Source organism: Salvelinus fontinalis, chromosome 1, assembly GCF_029448725.1.
Source record: "Salvelinus fontinalis isolate EN_2023a chromosome 1, ASM2944872v1, whole genome shotgun sequence".
Classification (NCBI taxonomy): domain Eukaryota; kingdom Metazoa; phylum Chordata; class Actinopteri; order Salmoniformes; family Salmonidae; genus Salvelinus; species Salvelinus fontinalis.
In genome coordinates, this window is record NC_074665.1 from 73,240,707 (window position 1) to 73,261,202 (window position 20,496).

General features: G+C 42.1%; 1 protein-coding gene across 3 annotated transcripts in view; it reads right to left on the reverse strand.

Moving 5' to 3' along the window:
• Nucleotides 1-20,496, reverse strand: part of LOC129861307 (disks large homolog 5-like) — a 110,930-nt gene that overhangs the window by 60,519 nt on the left and 29,915 nt on the right. For all 3 annotated transcript variants that reach the window (XM_055932625.1, XM_055932633.1, XM_055932616.1), the window contains exon 2: nucleotides 785-853. In XM_055932625.1, coding sequence (XP_055788600.1) covers nucleotides 785-853 — 69 coding nt within the window. The remainder of the gene's footprint in view (nucleotides 1-784; nucleotides 854-20,496) is intronic.

Genomic DNA, 20,496 nt, shown 5'->3' on the forward strand with positions numbered 1-20,496 from the left:
GGCAATTAGGAGCTGAAGTCTTTAAGAACCAACGGCTATATACCATTAATTTGGATGTAACAATCCCAGATGGCCCCTTTAACCGTTGACTTGTGAGTGTAATCAGTCCAACACTCCAGCCATGCCTCAATTCATTAAATCAAAGGGCCTATGCTGCAGTGTTGACAAACAAAACACCTCTATATGTTTTCTTTCTGGACCTCTGACTGAAGACAACAACAAGCACCACAACAGAGTCCTGCTCCCCCCTCCTCTTTCAGTAGCTCTGCCCTGCAGGGCAATCCCTCTGGCCTCCACCCAAATGACACCTCATTCCCTATATAGTGCACTACTTGTGACAAGGCCCCATAGGACTCTGGTAAAATGTAGTGCACCATGTAGGGAATAGGGTGCCATTTGGTACTCAGCCTCTATCTCTCTTCCTCATAGAGAGAATGGCTCAATGAAAACCATTCTGGGGGGTTGGTGGGTTGCTTTTGTAAATCCTTTCACATCTGTGTAATCACTTGTTTGTGCTGACTGAAAGTCAGAAATAGCATGCTGTCTGGTTGGTTAACCAGTTCTCTGGACCACATTCACCTAGTTTCCTAATCCGTAAGAACGAAACATTCATCTTCAAACATTCATACTACTACAGGATTTTCCCAGAAATCCTAGTTGGAGGATTCCGGATTTCCTGTTTATTTCCGCTTGATTCCAGGAAAATTCCAACTTGAGTTTCTGACAAACCTGGGAATTTTGCAACCCTACTACTGCCAAACGCTAGAAACACATCCAGGCTCACCTGCACTGCTGAGGGAAGTGCTGCTTTCAGAGTCAGACGGCATGGTGGACAAAACACTGTAGGTGGACCCTGACAAACAGGACACAAAGACATTCAAGTCAGTCCATTTATACAATACATCCTTACTGTTCATCAAAGCAAAAATGTGTCTTGGAAGTTGACTAATTCAAACATGTAACTGTAACTAATCTGATGTACGTAAGAAGTGTGTTGTACCGGCCTGCCTGTTTTCTGTTTGTTATTCAATAAAATGTTTGATATTCAACATCTAAAAAAATCGGAAATGTGTATTTTTGCTGTCTGTGAAATCCCAACTCTGTTGACACCACACATTTATAGTGACATTCATTAATCATGCTCTGATTACATCAGCACCTTGGGTGGGATAAAAGTGCTTTACAAATGAAATGTATTATTATTATTATCTATAGTACCATAGCCTACTAGTATTGTGCCTCAATGCTGTGTATTACTCAGTGACTAACTACACTACACAGGCTTGGTTGAGTTCAAAGGGTTTATTCATAGATCAGTAAGAGACTTTGGTTCAACTTCAGATGAGAGACAGACAGACGACAGGCAAACAACACACAGACAGAGGACAGACAGACAGACAGACGACAGGCTTTGGTCGCGTCTGACAGAAGAGCCAGTAGAGAGGTGTGTGGCTTATTATCCTAGAGACAGGTGGGGATGCGTCCCAAACGGCACCCTATTCCCTATATAGTGCACTTATTTTGACCAGAGCCCTATAGGCCCTGGTGAAGAAGTAGTGCACACTGTCCCCTATATGCGTCCCCAGGTGGGGATGCGTTCCCTATATAGTGCACTTATTTTGACCAGAGCCCTATAGGCCCTGGTGAAGAAGTAGTGCACACTATAAAGGGAAGAAAGTGCCATTTGGGACACAGATAGACAGAGAGGCTAAACAGATGCTACTGCTGCTGCTGAAAAGGACCCAAAAGGGACTCAGCTCAGAGCAGTCAGCTTCCTCATGCCACCTCCACACACACACACACACACACACACACACACAGAGACAGAACAGAACCCTCTCCCATCTACAACTAAAGCTTCTCCTTCAATATGAGAACATTTCTTTATAGATGCAATTCATTATTAATGAATCACAAAATTCTAGGCATTATTTTATCAACAATCATGACAAAAGCCGATGTATGCTTTTGAAGACGATTGAACATGAACCCTTTGCACCACGTTGTTGATAGGCTATTTATTGTTGGGACAATCACTTATTTTACCTGCACATCTAAACCTGTATCTTGAGTATCTTGAAATTCCTGCCATGAGAATCTTCCCAACATTGCTCACAGCATCAGGCGCTCAGTCTTACAGCCAACTTCCTTAGTTAGGCCCTTTACTCCTTCTGGAGCATACCCCATCGACATCAAGATGACACACAAGTCTGTTGAAGGGACAATCTGCAGTTCAAACAACAACAAAGTGGACACCCCACCACTGTTTGGGTAAACAGCTGAGGGATAGGAGAAATGTAACCACTCTCAAATGAATAGAGCTATGGATGCAAGGTGGGACCACGGACTTGGAGGTTGGAGGTTATACAGTGTTTGTTTACAATGACATTGTTTCCAAACAATGGAGCATGCTTATATTTTGGGTTCTGATGGGGTACGACAGTTTAACTAAGCTAATGAGGCATTAATAAGTTATATTCTTGGTGCATACATTTTTGCACTTAAATGCATGATATTATATTCACTTAATTACTTATCTATTGTTGTTGCATTGTCTTGAGGTGAACTTGCAAGAAAGCATTTCGTTGCATTATGTACTCCACATACATCGTGTGTATATGACTAATAAAAATTGAAGAGACAGAATCATTAGATCACTTGTTTTGGTACTGCTTGTTTTTGGTCACCGGTTCAGGAATGGCTGAAGAATTGCAACATCTATCTGGAGTTAACTCTGCAAATAGCACTGCTGGGTGATTTGAAAAGTCCAAGTCAATCGATCAATAATAGAATAATACTCTTAGCAAAATCTGTAGAAGCTATGAGAATAGAAAGGTTCAAAGTTTTTGTGAAACATCACAGCACGGTTGAGAAATATATGGCATGGATGGTGTTCAGAGATGGATGAGAGGGGTTGAGAGTATCTGAAGGGTTAGACTAAAAATAACAAAAACAAGATAAACAATGTAAAATATACTGTGTCCGTAGAATGGAAATAGTATGTATAGGCTGGAAGTAGAAGTATTGTTGTCCATTTACTCCAATTATAAAGAAGGAATGCAGAAACCGCTCCGCTATTTCCTGGTTTCTGAAACTCAAATAGTTTGCCTAATTTCAGTTTATGTGACAAAATAAGATGGTACAATGATTCTCTACACTATACTATCTAAACTGCTGGAGAATATATTTCACATAAGCAAAATATTGTATTTTCAGCTGTTTGAAGCTAGTGTACAAAACCAAAAGTAAAAGACCAAAAACGAACCTTAAGAACGGGAAGCAGAGATAGCGCACATAAAATAGCTATACCACTTCTTAAACTTGCTTTCAATGAAAATGACAGATCCTTAACTCCCATTTCTATGTGAATTTGGTCACCAAAAAGTTACATATTGCCCCTTTAAAAAATAACTATATTTACAAAAAAAGTCAAGGAGTCGGAAAGTGTTCAGACCCCTTGACTTTTCCCACATTTTGTTACATTACAGCCTTATTCTAAAATTGATTAAATAAAAAATGTTACTCGGCAATCTACACAAAATACCCCATTGTAAAAAACAGAAATACTTTATTTACATAAGTATTCAGACCCTTTACTATGAGACTCGAAATTGAGCTCAGGTGCATCCTGTTTCCATTGATCATCCATGAGATGTTTCTACAACTTGATTGGAGTCCACCTGTGGTAAATTCAATTAATTTGACATGACTTGGAAAGGCACATACTTGTCTATCAATATAAGGTCCCACAGTTGACAGTGCATGTCAGAGCAAAAACCAAGCCATGAGGTCGAGACAGGATTGTGTCGAGGCACAGACCTGGGGAAGTGTACCAAAAGAATGTCTGCAGCAAGACCACAGTGGTCTCCATCATTCTTAAATGGAAGAAGTTTGGAACCACCAAGACTCTTCCTAGAGCTGGCCGCCCGGCCAAACTGAGCAGTCGGGGGAGAAGGGCCTTGGTTACGGAGGTGACCAAGAACCTGATGATCACTCTGACAGAGCACCAGAGTTCCTCTCTGAAGATGGGAGAACCTTCCAGAAGGACAACCATCTCTGCAGCACTCCACCAAAGCAGGCCTTCATGGTAGAGTGGCCAGACGGAAGCCCGTCCTTGGTAAAAGACACATGACAGCCCGCTTGGAGTTTGCCAAAAGGCACCTAAAGACTCTCAGACCATGAGAAACAAGATTCTCTGGTCTGATGAAACCAAGATTGAACTCTTTGGCCTGAATACCAAGTGTCACGTCTGGAGGCAACCTGGCATCATGCCAACATGTTGTGGGGATGTTTTTCAGCAGGAGGGACTGGGAGACTAGTCAGGATCAAGGGAAAGATGAATGGAGCAAAGTACAGAGAGATTCTTGATGAAAAGCGCTCTGGAGCAGGTTAGGACTTCGGAAGGTGAACCTTCGCCCCAGTCTAACAGGACAATGACACTAAGCACACAGCCTCTACACAGCCTCTATGCTGTAATCGCTGCCAAAGGTGCATCAACAAAGTAAAGGGTCTGAATACTTATGCAAATGTGACATTTCAGTTTTTAAATATTTATACATTTGCAAGCATTTCTACAAACCTGTTTTTGCTTTGTCATTATGGGGTATTGTGTGTAGATTGATAAGGAAAAAAACGATTTATTCAATTTTAGAATAAGGCTGTAACGTAACAAAATGTGGAAAAGGTCAAGGGGTCTGAATACTTGATGCAGACAATTACATTTATAGAAGCCACAATCTGCAATATTAAAGCTGATCTACCCCCTACATTTTTTTGTTGAATAATAATAATAATAATAATAATAATAATAATAGAACTTCATATCATTCATTTAAGTTAAAAAATTATATACCAATTGCAGATTGCCCCTTTAAAGCCACAAACATCCATAACCCCCTGGCCTGTCACCCAGCACAACACAAAGCCTTAGCACATTCATTAACTTCTACTTGGCTCCAGGATGGAAGAGAACAGCTGATAGAACAGTTTTTCTTAGGAACTTCTGGCCATGATGTAAGGCCTACCTACTACTCAAGTCAAAAAGAGCCAGCCAGGGTGACAAACGGTTCTATTTACCCACATCCCAGCAAGAGCACTATATCAATCCCTCTATGGCAACGTTCCCACTAGCTATAGGAGACTGTGGTTTGATTAAAACTAAGCAGAGAGAGAGAGAGAGAGAGAGAGAGAGACAGAGAGAGAGACAGAGAGAGAGAGAGAGAGAGAGACAGAGAGACGAAAAGAGAGTCCAGAGAGAGACTGAGAGAGAGAGATCCCAGGCTTACAGTACGGAGTCTCACCCCCTTCCTTTTCCCCCAGCCAGCAGAAGAGTGAAAGAAAAGAGGGATGTGCCTGAGGACCAGAACAGAACAGAGACATCCATCCCCGTGGATCAAGTCCGCTTTGTTCTCTACAGCTTGAGTTTCCCATCAGTCTGTTTGGGCAGAGACTGAAGCTACGTCCCAAACAGCACCATACTCCCTATAGTGCACACTGCTTTTGGCTAAAGCCCATGAGGCCCTGTTCAAAAGAATGCACTACATAGGGAATAGGGTGCCATTTCAGACGCAGCCTGAGAGTGTCACAATGGGCAAGGTCCACGCCTCACTCACTTTCTGGCTCCTTGGAAACCATGTGACATTATCTGGAACTTTACTGCTGCAGTAGCTGGGATAGCTAGTGTGAGTGTGTGATATTGTGTGTGTGTAAGTGTGCGTGTGCGCCTGTCCTACCTCGTTTGTAACTCATTTGTGTTGATTACTTTGCCACAGCAAAGCAGCTGTGCTCTTCCCTGAACCGGGCGATAGAATGTTCAGATCAGTGGCAGTCTGTGCTGTTTAAGATTAGGGAGGACGATTTATTTAAAACATTTATGAGCATGGCCTTATTTCTATTACAGCATTTTGGTCAACTCATTCATATTCCATTCACCCAGTTCAATGTAACATGGATAGGTTTAGGCTACTATATGATACTTGAATTTTCCCTATACCCATCATGAGGTTGCTACTAGTCTACGAATGTAAGTTTATAACCTAGGTGCCACAGGTAGAGAGACAAATTGGAGTAATCAAGGTGACAAACAGTGACACATTCAATACCGCCTTGCATAATCCTGCCGGCATCTCGCTGATCTAGGGTGTAATCATTAGTCCAAACAGTTGCAAACGAGATTTTCTATTGAACAAATTCAGGTAGGCTTATCCACACTTCATTTTGTTTGCTTCCATTCAAGAAAAGTTTTTCACCTGCACACACAGTTTATTTTCATAGCAGCCACATACAAACAGCATCATCACTTTCCTCGTTGTATAATTCCTTCTCGGATCTACACCCTCTCCTCCTCTCACCTTCTCCCTTCGCGTGTGGACTTCAGTCCACCACAAAACAGCTGTCTGTGACGAGGCAAAAATATATATAATTTCCACGCCAAACCTTTATACCATAACCGCTACATAGCTTACATCGTTGTCACCATATTAATGTCATAGTCAACATAGCTAATAGAACTAAGGTGTTAGTAAACCTGCTACAATCACACCGTACAGTGTACAGCAACCAGTTTAACAGTTACACTGGCTGGCCCTGGTATTTTGTCAAGGCAGCAGCTACTCTTCATGGGGTCCAGCAACATTAAGGCAGTTATATACAATATTACATGACATTACATTTCAAAATACTTTTCACAACACATTAAGTGTGTTCCCTCAGGCCATTACTCTACTACCACATACCTACAATACAAAATCCATGTGTACGGTAGAGTGTGTGTCTTATCATGTGTATGTGTGTGTCTTTGCCTGTGTGTGTCTTTGCCTGTGTGTGTGTGTGTGTGTGTGTGTGTGTGTGTGTGTGTGTGTGTGTGTGTGTGTGTGTGTGTGTGTGTCTTTGCCTGTGTGTGTGTGTGTGTGTGTGTGAGTGTCTTTGCCTGTCTTTGCCTGTGCGTGTGTGTGTGTGTGTGTGTGTGTGTGTGTGTGTGTGTGTGTGTGTGTGTGTGTGTGTGTGTGTGTGTGTGTGTGTGTGTGTGTGTGTGTGTGTGTGTGTGTGTCTTCACAGTCTCCGCAGTTCCAAAAGTTGTATTTTTATCTGTTTTTTTATCTGATTCTGCTACTTGCATCAGTTACCTGATATGGAATAGAGTTCCATGTAGCCATGACCCTATGTAGTACTGAGCACCTCCCATAGTCTGTTTTGAAAATGACATCAACTTTCTCCAGTCCCAACAACATCAAACTGTTTTAGAGACAGTGTCTGGTAGTGCTCCAGTCCCAACAACATCAAACTGTTTTAGAGACTGAGAGACAGTGTCTGGTAGTGCTCCAGTCCCAACAACATCAAACTGTTTTAGAGACTGAGAGACAGTGTCTGGTAGTGCTCCAGTCCCAACAACATCAAACTGTTTTAGAGACTGAGAGACAGTGTCTGGTAGTGCTCCAGTCCCAACAACATCAAACTGTTTTAGAGACTGAGAGACAGTGTCTGGTAGTGCTCCAGTCCCAACAACATCAAACTGTTTTAGAGATTGAGAGACAGTGTCTGGTAGTGCTCCAGAGAATGAGAAGAGAGTGTGCAAAGCTGTCATCAAGGCAAAGGGTGGCTACTTTGAAGAATCTCAAATATAAAACATATTTTGATTTGTTTAACACTTTTTTGGTTACTACATGATTCCATTCATATTATTTCATAGTTTTGAGGTCTTCACTATTATTCTACAATGTAGAAAATAGTAAAAATAAAGAAAAACCCTGGAATGAGTAGGTGTGTCCAAACTTACCCCTTGGCAGCGTTATCAGAAAGCACAGCATTGATTTTCACTGCTACACAGGCGATACACAACTGTACATTTCTGTGTCACCAGAGGATTTTAGCTCCACAGATAAATTATTAGACTGTATTAGTGATTTAAATACTTGGATAGCTCACAACTTCCTCCAGCTTAAATCAAGATAAGACCGAGGTACTTATTGTTAGAGCCAAAGCACAGAGAGAGAATCTGGCCGCACATTTTAAGTCACAGGCAATAAAGATAAAACACCAGGTAAAAAACCTAGGTGATAGTTTAGATTCTGAACTCAATTTCGAATCACACATTAGGAATATGACCAAAATAACTTTTTACTACTCGTAGCATCATTGCCATGGTGCGGCCATTTCTCTCCCAGGCTGATACAGAGATTCATCCATGTTTTTATTACAAGCAGGCTTGACTACTGTAAAGACCCCTTTACTGGCCCAAATACTTTTGACATTATCGATCATAGTCTGCTGCTGGAAAAACACATGTGTTATGGCTTTACACCCCTTGTTATATTGTTGATAAAGAGTTACCTGTCTAACAGAACACAGAGGGTGTTTTTTAATGGAAGCCTCTCCAACATAATCCAGGTAGAATCAGGAATTCCCCTGGGCAGCTGTCTAGGCCCATTACTTTTTTCTATCTTTACTAATGATATGCCACTGGTTTTGAGTAAAGCCAGAGTGTCTATGTATGCGGATGACTCAATACTATATATTTGATACAACAGTAGTTAAGATGGGGAGAAGTATGTTCATAATAACGCGCTGCTCTACCTTTTTAACAACACTATCAACAAGGCAGGTCCTACAAGCCCTAGATTTGTCGCACCTTGACTACTGTTCAGTCGTGTGGTCAGGAGCCACAAAAAAAGGACTTGGCTCAGAACAGGGCAGCACGGATGGCCCTTGGATGTACACAGAGAGCTCTTCACAGTCCCCAAGTCCAGAACAGACTATGGGAGGCGCAAAGTACTACAGAGAGCCATGACTACAAGGAACTCTATTCCACATCAAGTAACTGATGCAAGCAGTAAAATTAGATTTTTTTTTAAACAGATTAAAAAAACTTTATAGAACAGCAGGACTGTGAAGCAACACAAACATAGGCACAGCCACATATATATATATATATATATATATATATATATATATATATATATATATATATATATATATACACACACACACACACACACACATGGATTTTGTACTGTAGATATGTGGTAGTGTTGGAGTAGGTGCCTGAGGGCATACAGTGTGTTGTGAAATCTGTGAATATATTGTAATGTTTTAAAATTGTATAAACTGCCTTAATTTTGCTGGACCACAGGAAGAGTGGGGATCCATAATAAATACAAAATACAAATTCTCTCCTGTCTGGTCTAACCAAGAAAGCCATTGGTCAACTGCAAAATATACAGAATGATGCTGCACGGGAACTGATCAAGAGCAGACGGAGAGCACACATTACACCGGTCTCTGCACTGGCTACCTGTTACTTTTAGAATACATTTTAAGATTCTTCTATTGGTTTTTAAATCAGTCCATGATTGTGCACCCCAATACATGTCAGACATGCTTTTAGGTTATGTACCCAGTAGGTCCCTCAGGTCCTCTGGCACTGTCCTTTTAACTATCCCAAAGCCTAGGACCAAGAGGCATGGAGAAGAAGCCTCTATGCCCCCAGCCTCTGGAATAGATGCAAAAAAACCTGAGGAGGTCGAAACTGATGACATTTTTAAAACAGATATTTTTACTTTTCCTTAGGGTGCTTTTTAGAAGTTTCGTTTTTATTTGTTTTTTCCTGTGAGGCACATTGTGTTGCATTCTATGTCTGAAATTTGATTTGATTGTGAAAAGCTCTCTAGTGGCATATCTTGTGGGTATGCAAGGGTGTCCAAGCTGTGTGCTAGTAGTTTAGGTAGACCTTGCCATGAAATGCTTACTTACAAGCCCTTAATCAAATATTTACAAAATAAACAAAAGTAAAAAATTATAAAAAGTAATACAATAAAATAACAATAACGAGGCTATATACAGGGGGTACCAGTACCGAGTCAATGTGTGAGGGTACAGGTTAGTCGAGATAATTTGTACATGTAGGTATGAGTAAAGTGACTATGCATAGATAATAGACAGCGCGTAGCAGCAGTGTAAAAACAAATGGAAGGGGTGGGGTGTCAATGTAAATAGTCCTGGTGGCCATTTGATTAGTTGTTCAGCAGTCTTATGGCTTGGGGGTAGATGCTGTTAAGGAGCCTTTGGGTCCTAGACATGGCGCTCTGGTACTGCTTGCCGTGCGGTAGCAGAGAGAACAGTCTATGACTTGGGTGACTGGAGTCTTTGACAATTTTTTGGGCCTTCCTCTGACACCGCCTAGTGTATATGTCCTGGATGGCAGGAAGCTTGGCCCCGGTGATGTACTGTGCCGTATGCACTACCCTCTAGTCTAGTCTACTAGTCTTCTGGAGGGGGAAAAGGTGTTGTCGTGCCCTCTTCAGGACTGTCTCGGTGTGTTTGGACCATGATAGTTCATTGGTGATGTGGACACCAAGGAACTTGATCCTATTAACCCGCTCCACTACAGCCCCGTCGATGTTATTTGGGGTCTGACGGCCCGCTTTTTCCTGTACTCCACAATCAGCTCCTTTGGCTTTCTCACATTGAGGGAGAGGTTGTTGTCCTGGCACCACACTGCCAGGTCTCTGACCTCCTCCCTATAGGCTGTCTCATCGTTGTCGTGATCAGGCCTACCACTGTTGTGTCGTACAAGAGGGGACTAAGCACGCACCCCTGAGGGGCCCCAGTGTTGAGGATCAGCGTGGCAGATGTGTTGCGGCCTACCCTTACCACCTGGGAGCGGCCCGTCAGGAAGTCCAGGATCCAGTTGCAGAGGGAGGTGTTTAGTCCCAGAGTCCTTAGCTCAGCTATGGTATTGAACGCTGAGCTGTAGTCAATGAACAGCATTCTCACAGTGTTCCTTTTGTCCAGGTGGGAAATGGCAGTGTGGGGTGCGATTGAGATTGAGTCGTCTGTGGATCTGTTGGGGCAGTATGCAAATTGGAGTGGGTCTAGGGTTTCCGGGATGATGGTGTTGATGTGAGCCATGACCAGCCTTTCAAAGCATTGCATGGCAACCAACGTGGTAATTTAGGCATGTTACCTTCGCTTTCTTAGGCACAGGGACTACGGTGGTATGTTTGAAACATGTATTACAGACTCGGACAGGGAGAGGTTGAAAATGTCTGTGAAGACACATGCCAATTGGTCCTCACATGCTTTGAGTATACGTCCTGTTAAATCGGTCTGGCCCCGCGGGTTTGTGAATGTTGACGTGTTTAAAGGTCTGGCTCACATCGGCTACGGAGAGCATGATCACACAGTCATCCGGAACAGCTGATGCTCATGCATGCTTCAGTGTTGCTTGCCTCGAAGTGAGCATAAAAGGCATTTAACTCGTCTGGTAGGCTTGCGTCACTAGGAAGTTCACAGCTGGGTTTCCCTTTGTAGTCCGTAATAGTTTTCAAACACTGCCACATCCAACGAGCGTCAGAGCCGGTGTAGTAGGATTCAATCTTAATCCTGTATTCACGCTTTGCCTATTTGATGGTTTGTCTGAGGGCGTAGTGGATTTGGATTAGTGTCCCGCTCCACGAAATCAGCAGCTCTAGCTTTTAGCTCAATGCGGGTGTTGCCTGTAATCCATGGCTTCTGGTTGGGATATGTACGTACGGTCACTGTGGGGATGACAGTGACTGTACTTATTGATGAAGCCGGTGACTGAGGTGGTATACTCCTCAATGCCATTGGATGAATCCTGGAACATATTCCAGTCTGTGCTAGCAAAACAGTCATGTAGCATAGCATCCGCCTCATCTAACCATTGATGTAAGTGTCGTGCATGATGAATGTCCTTCCCTATAAGCGTGCTGGAAGTCTGTTGTCAATTTGTTTGTTTTAAAATATCATTGTATCTGGTCAAACACCACTTTCCAAATGTTTACAAAGGGTTGGTAACAAGCTGATTGGTCAGCTATTTCAGCCAGTAAAAAGGGGCTTTACAATTCTTCTGTAGTGGAATGACTTTTGCTTCCCTCCAGGTCTGAGGGCACACACTTTCTTCTAGGCTTAAATTGAAGATATGGCAAATAGGAGTGACAATAACGTCCACTATTATCCTCAGTAATTTTGCATCCAGTTTGTCAGACCCAGGTTACTTGTCAATTTTTTCAACTCTTCCACACTCACTTTTTAGAAATAAAAATGACAATGCTTGTCTTTTATAATTTGGTCAGTTATATTTGGATGTGTAGTGTCGGCATTTGCTGCCGGCATGTCATACCTAAGATTGCTAATCTTGCCGATAAAAAAAATCATTAAAGTAGGCAATATCAGTGGGTTTTGTGATGAATCTGTTTCAATGAACGATGGAGCTGAGTTTGCCTTTTTTCCCTAAATTGAATTTAAGGTGCTCCAAAGCTTTTTACTTTCATACTTTATATCATTTATCTTAATTTCATAGAATATTTTATATATTTTTTTAAAGTTTTGTCACATGATTTCTCAATTTGCAGTACGTTTGCCAATCGGTCATGCAGACAGACTTATTTGCCATTCCTTTCCCCTCATTCATTTTGCCTCAACCATAAAATTTTTCATCTCCTCATCAATCATCTGGGATGTGTATTAGTAACTGGAATAAGCAATTTCATAAATGTGTCAAGTGCAGCATCTGGTTGCTCCTCATTACACACCACAGACCAGAAAATAGTCTTTACATCATCAACATATGAATCACTACAAAACGTATTGTATGACCTATTATACACTATATTAGGCACAGCCTTTGTAACCTTGGTTTTCCTAGATTTGGCTACTATATTGTGATCACTACATCCGATGGATTTGGATACTGCTTTAGAGAAGATTTCTGCAGCATTAGTAAAGATGTGTTGATCAATACATGTTGATGATTTCATTCCTTTGCTGTTTGTAAATACCCTGGTAAGTTAACTGATTACCTGAACCAGGTTGCATGCACTGGTCACAGTTTGAAGCTTTTTCTTGAGTGGGCAGCTTAATGAAAGCCAGTCAATATTAAGGTCACACAGAAAATATACCACTCTGTTGATATCAAGCATTTCACATATATTATCTACATACTGACTGGTGCCACTTGGTGGTCTGTAGCAGCTTCCCACAATAATGGGCTTTAGGTGAGACAGGTGAACCTGTAGCCATATTACTTCAACAGTATTTAACATGAGATCCTCTTTAAGCTTTACAGGAAATAGGCAGCAACACCGCCCCCATTGCCATTTCTGTCTTTTCAGTAGATGTTATATCCATGTATTGCTACCAGTGTATCATCAAAGGTATTATCTAAGTCAGTTTCAGAGATAGTCAGAATATGAATGTAATTTGTTACTAGCAAGTTATTGATTTCTTGAACCTTGTTTCTTAGGCTACATATGTTAATGTGGGCTATTTTTTGCACTTTTCTGGGATGCTTGATTGTTTTTATTGCTTTACTGGGAGGCTTATCAGAAGTAGACATGACAATGTTATTTATGTTTGAGCTGATAGTGCTTCCAACTAGGGCACACCGCCCCAGTGTTAACAGTAATACTGTGGTTCATAGGCACATAAATGCTGTATACAATGGCTGTAGGGTCGACAGATGCATTCAGGGAGTTAGAGGGACATAAATTAGGTCACTTACATTGTGACTTCCAATGCTCCTGGGATAATGTACATTTACTGCAGCATCACTACAATTCAGCGACACAGTGGTAGGGATTATCTGAGCTGGGCTTGTATCATTGATAAATCATTGTCTCAACTCCGCCTTGAAATGTGTGGACAGAGTCCAGGAGCCACGATGATTTGGATGGACTCCATTATCTTCTGTTTCCAGAAGGTGTCAAAGTTATCTGTAAAAGTTATTCCAACAGAGCTAGTAATCTTTTAGCCAGGAGTGTAATGTCACTAGCCTGCTGAATCTTTTACACCCACGGCCCAACAATGGTACAGGACCTGAAATAATTGGCCACTTTTTGGAATCTTTCAGAACTTGAATCAGTTCTTTAAAATACATTTTCAGCAGTTCCAAGCTAGTCCTCCTAATGTCGTTTAAGCCCACATGGACTACGACAGCGTCAGCTCCCGGCAGCTGTCTCAGAACAGTCGGAAGCAGCCTTGTAATGTCCTGTATTCGTGCTCCTGGGTAGCACAGGGGTTTTGCCCTGGGAACCGAGATGTTTCTCACCATAGAGCTGCTGATGACAACAGCTTGTGTAATGGCCGAGGAGGTCCAGCCATTATTTAGTCTCGAGTGGTTTCACAAATCCCTAAAGGACCGAAGGGCGGTGGGGCCCGATGGACCCGAGTCAGCTGTAGTATCCATCATGCTTGATGAATGGGCTGGAGACTTAGACAGGCTCATGGTCCGATGAGGGGGGAGTTCTGGGGATCTGAACCCGAGGTAGAAGCCACCAGAGAGGGAGACAGAAGGCACAGGTACCTCCGTTTCCAAACTTGAATCGGAAGCCCCCCTGGAAAAAGGCGCCGAAACCTCTGGATCTAGGGCAGCAAGCGGTTTCTCATCTGTTTCCGGTCTGGCCTTACCTTCGCCTGGTGGCAATACATTAATACAACCGAAAGCTTACCTGAAAGCTTACCTTGAATTGGAAGAGTTCCAGTGTTGGATAGCCTTAGCCAACTAGCTAACATAAATAGCATTCCTCTCTGTTTGAGCCGGGAGTTTGAGAAGGCTAAATTAGCTAGCTACATTAGCTAGCTAAGTCAGTGAAAGTGAAAAACAAATACAATTAAATATAGCTAGCTCGCTCTCTCTGCTTCTTCTCCTTAATTTTTGAATAAATGAATTTGTTAAACTGTTCAACTACTGACTTTCTCTCTCTTTGAGTGAAGTACTCACCACATTTTATGCACTGCAGTGCTAGCTAGCTGTAGCTTATGCTTTCAGTATTAGATTCAATCTCTGATCCTTTGATTGGGTGGACAAGATGTCAGTTCATGCTGAGGACATCCTCCGGAAGTCGTCATAATTACTGTGTAAGTCTATGGAAGGCGGATGAGAACCATGAGCCTCCTAGGTTTTGTACTGAAGTCAATGTAACCAGAGGAGGACGGAAATATTCTAGCACCCCATGGTGCTACCCTACTGAGTGCTGCTGAGGTTGCTGTAGACCTTCATTGCAAAACCGTGTGTTTTAATAAATTATTTGGTGAAGTGAATATATTTAGTATAGTTTTATCTATAAAGGATGACCTTTTCTAATGTTTCACTATTTTTATTTTGCTGAAATTCACTGAGTAGCATGGTACTCCCCTTCCTCCTCTGAGGAGTCTCCACTGGTTCAGGTGGACAGAACGTGACAAATAGGATTTACTAGAAACAATGTTAAGATAAAACGCCCCAACCAAAAAAAATATAAGTTTCTGTACTGAATTTAATAAAGCAGTACTAAATAAAATCAACGTTTGCTGGTCGCGTGCACAGATTTGCAGATGTTATCACAGATGCAGCCAAATGCTTGTGTTTCTAACTCCAATAGTGCAGTAATAATACCTAGCTATACAAAACAATACGCACATTATCCAAAAAGTAAAAACAAAAAAATTAAGAAACATCAAAACGAGCAATATCAGAGTCCGGAATATAAATATATATACACAATAGAGAGTATGATGGTGTGTATAGACATGGTCAGTATATGAATAGATAATGTGTGTACAACAGTAGTTTTATAGAACGAGCCATGACTAGAATACAAAATATACATATAAAGTGGGTAAAAGAGTATGTAAACCTCATTAAAGTGACCAGTGACCAATTAGTCTGTGTACAGTGCCTTCAGAAAGTATTCACACCCCTTTATTATTTCCACATTTTGTTGTGTTACAGCCTGAATTTAAAATGGATTCAAACTAGATTTTTGTCACTGGCCTACACACAATACACCATCATGTCAAAGTGGAATTATGTTTTTCGAAATGTTTACAAATTATTAAATGAAAATCTGAAATGTCTTGAGTCAATAACTATTCAACACCTTTGTTGTGGCAAGCCTAAAGTTCAGGAGTAAAAATACACATAATAAGCTGCATGGACTCTGTGTGCAATAATAGTGTTGAACATGATTTTTCAATGAATATCTCAAGTCTGTACCCAACACATACAATTATGTAAGGTCCCTCAGCCGAGCAGTACATTTCATACACAGATTCAACCACAAAAACCAGGGAGGTTTTCCAATGCCTCGCAAAGAAGGGCACCTATTGATTGATGGGTAACATTTTTAAAACGCAGACATTGAATATCCCTTTTAGCATGGTGAAGCTATTATTACACTTTGGATGGTGTTTCAATACACCCAGTCACTACAAAGATACAGGCGTCCTTCCTAACTCAGTTGCCGGAGAGGAACAAAACCACACCATGAGGCCAATGGTGACTTTAAAACAGTTACAGAGTTGAATGGCTGTGATATGAAAAAACTGAGGACGGATCAACAACATTGTTACTCCACAAAATATATCTAAATAATATAGTGAAAACAAGGAAGCCTGTACAGAATACAAATATTCCAAAACATACATCCTGTTTGCAACAAGGCACTAAAGTAATACTGCAAAAACTGTGGCAAAGCAATTAACTTTAGGTCCTGAATACAAAGTGTTATGTTTGGGGCAAATCCAATACAACACATAACTGAGTACCACGATCCATATTTTCAAGTATAGTGGAGGCTGTGTCATGTTATGGGTATGCTTGTAATCGTTAAGGACTGGGGAGTTTTTCAGGATACAAATGAAACAGATGGAGCTAAGCACAGGAAAAATCCTAGAAGAAAACCTGGTTCAGTCTGCTTTCCACCAGACACTGGGAGAGGAATTCACCTTTCAGCAAGACAATAACCTAAAACAGACGGCCAAATCTACACTGGAGTTGTTTACCAAGAAGACAGTGAATGTTCCTAAGTGGCCAAGTTACATTTTTGACTTAAATCTCCTTGAAAATCTATGGCAAGACATGAAAATGGTTGTCTAGCAATGATCAACAACCAATTTGACAGAGCTTGAAGCATTTTTAAAAGAATAATGGGCAAATATTGTACAAACCATGTGTGGAAAGCTCAAGACTTTTAGTTTTTTGTTTTTACCTTTATTTAACAGATAGATTTACAGCTGTAATCTCTGTCAGATAGATTTACAGCTGTAATCTCTGTCATAGGTGCTTCTACAAAGTATTCACTCAGGGGTGTGAATATTTATGTAAATGAAATATTTCTCTATTTCATTTTCAATTCATTTGCGAAACAAATTCTAAAAACATGTTTTCACTTGGGGAAAAAACAATTGAATCCATGTTGACTTCAGGCAGTAGCACACCAAAATCAGGAATAAATGAAAGGGTATGAATACTATCTGAAGGCAGTGTACTTAGGGCAGCAGTCTCTAAGGTGCAGGGTAGAGTACCGGGTGGTAGCCGGCTAGTAACAGTGACTAAAGTTCAGGGCAGGGTACTGGGTGGAGGCCCGCTAGTGGTGACTGTTTAACAGTCTGATGGCCTGGAGATAGAAGCTGTTTTTCCCAGTCTCTCTGTCCCAACTTTGATGCACAGGTACTGTCTCCTTCTAGATGGTAGTGGGGTGATCAGGCAGTGGCTCGGGTGGCTGAGGTTTTTGATGATCTTCTTGGCCTTTCTGTGACACCGGGTGCTGTAGATATCTTGGAGGGCAGGCAGTGGGCCCCCGATGATGCGTTGGGCTGACCACACCACCCTCACCCTGCAGTTGAGAATGGTGCAATTGCCGTACCAGGAAGTGAAACAGCCCAACAGGATGCTCTCAATGGGGCTCTTTGGAAGTTTGTGAGGGGGGCTAAGCCCAATTTCTTCAGCCTCCTGAGGTTGAAGAGGTGCTGTTGTGCCTTCTTCACCATGCTGTCTGTGTGAAGTGACCATTTCAGGTCTTCAGTGATGTGCATGCCGAGGAACTTGAGGCGTTTGACCCTCTCCACTGTGGCCCCGTCGATGTGGATGGGCTCTCTCTACCGTCTCCTGTAATCCACAATCAGCTCCTTCGTTTTGTTGACTTTGAGGGAGAGGTTATTTTCCTGGCACCACTCCACCAGAGCTCTCACCTCCTTCCTGTAGGCTGTCTTGTCATTGTTGGTAACCAGGCCTATGACTGTTGTGTCGTCAGCAAACTTGATGAATGAGTTGGAGACATGCGTGAGACTACGGGGGGGGGGGGGGTGGGGGGGGGGGGGGTGGGGGGGGGGGCCCTGTTGGGCCCCCGTGTTGAGGATCAGCATGGCGGAGGTGTTGATGCCTACCTTCAACACTTGGGTCGGCCCATCAGGATGTCCAGGACCCAGTTGCACAGGGCGGGGTTCAGACCCAGGGCCCTGAGCTTTATGATGAGCTTGTAGGCCACTTTGGTGTTGAAGGCTGAGCTGTAGTTGATGAACAGAATTCTTACTTAGGTATTTATCTTGTCCAGTTGGGATAGGGCAGTGTGCAGAGCAATGGATATTGCGTCGTCCATGGACCTGTTGGGGCGGTATGCAAAGTATAGTGGATCTAGGTTGTCGGGTTAGGTGGAGGTGATGTGGTCCTTAACTAGCCTCTCAAAGCACTTCCTGATGACAGAAGTGAGTGCTACGGGGACGATGGTAATTGAACTAAATGACTGTCCCTTTCTTGGGTACAGGAACAATGGCTGACATCTTGGATCAAGTGGGGACAACAGGGGATGGGTGTTGTAACTTTAATGTGTTACAGAGTTAATGTTTAAGTTAATTAATTGAGCTGTATCTAAAGATATTTCTTTACAGTTATTTACATATGTAATTGTATTGGTTAGTATTGAATTACGCTTTTGACTGCAAGTTCCAGAATGCCTTGCGACAGGAAGTAGATAGTGAACGCGCTAGTTAAGTGCAATTAACAGGTGATTATTTGGCTCCTTTGCGCTAGCATCTTACTGGCATTGCTCTGTAGAATCTAAAGTTGTTAAATGTAACGTGATCAAGAATTATTACTAAAAGAAGCTTTCATATTTTTTATTTATTTATTTATTTATTTATTTAACCTTTATTTAACCAGGTAGGCAAATTGAGAACACGTTCTCATTTACAATTGCGACCTGGCCAAGATAAAGCAAAGCAGTTCGACACATACAACAACACATAGTTACACATGGAGTAAAAACAAACATATAGTCAATAATACAGTGAAAAAAAATAAAAATAAATAAATAAGTCTATATACAATGTGAGCAAGTGAGGTGAGATAAGGGAGGTGAAGGCAAACAGATATATGTATAAATAAATAAAAATATAAAAAGGCCATGGAGGCGAAGTGAGTACAACACAGCAAGTAAAATAAAAACTAAAAAAAACACTGGAATGGTTGGTTTGCATTGGAAGAAAGTGCAAAGTAGAGACAGAAATAATGGGGTGCAAAGGAGCAAAATAAATTAATAAATAAATACAGTAGGTAAAGAGGTAGTTGTTTGGGCTAAATTGTAGATGGGTTATGTACAGGTGCAGTAATCTATGAGCTGCTCTGACAGCTGGTGCTTAAAGCTAGTGAGGGAGATAGGTGTTTCCAGTTTCAGAGATTTTTGTAGTTCGTTCCAGTCATTGGCAGCAGAGAACTGGAAGGAGAGGCGTCCAAAGGAAGAATTGGTTTTGGGGGTGACTAGAGAGATATACCTGCTGGAGCGCGTGCTACGGGTAGGTGCTGCTATGGTGACCAGCGAGCTGAGATAAGGGGGGACTTTACCTAGCAGGGTCTTGTAGATGACCTGGAACCAATGGGTTTGGCGACGAGTATGAAGCGAGGGCCAGCCAACGAGAGTGTACAGGTCGCAGTGGTGGGTAGTATATGGGGCTTTGGTGACAAAACGGATGGCACTGTGATAGACTGCATCCAATTTATTGAGTAGGGTTTTGGAGGCTATTTTGTAAATGACATCACCGAAGTCGAGGATTGGTAGGATGGTCAGTTTTACAAGGGTATGTTTGGCAGCATGAGTAAAGGATGCTTTGTTGCGGAATAGGAAGCCAATTCTAGATTTGACTTTGGATTGGAGATGTTTGATGTGGGTCTGGAAGGAGAGTTTACAGTCTAACCAGACACCTAGGTATTTGTAGTTGTCCACATATTCTAAGTCAGAGCCGTCCAAAGTAGTGATGTTGGACAGGCGGGCAGGAGCAGGCAGCGATCGGTTGAAGAGCATGCATTTGGTTTTACTTGTATTTAAGAGCAGTTGGAGGCCACGGAAGGAGAGTTGTATGGCATTGAAGCTCGCCTGGAGGGTTGTTAACACAGTGTCAAAAGAAGGGCCAGAAGTATACAGAATAGTGTCGTCTGCGTAGAGGTGGATCAGAGAATCACCAGCAGCAAGAGCGACATCATTGATGTAAACAGAGAAGAGAGTCGGTCCAAGAATTGAACCCTGTGGCACCCCCATAGAGACTGCCAGAGGCCCGGACAACAGACCCTCCGATTTGACACACTGAACTCGATCAGAGAAGTAGTTGGTGAACCAGGCGAGGCAATCATTAGAGAAACCAAGGCTGTCGAGTCTGCCAATGAGGATGTGGTGATTGACAGAGTCAAAAGCCTTGGCCAGGTCAATGAATACGGCTGCACAGTATTGT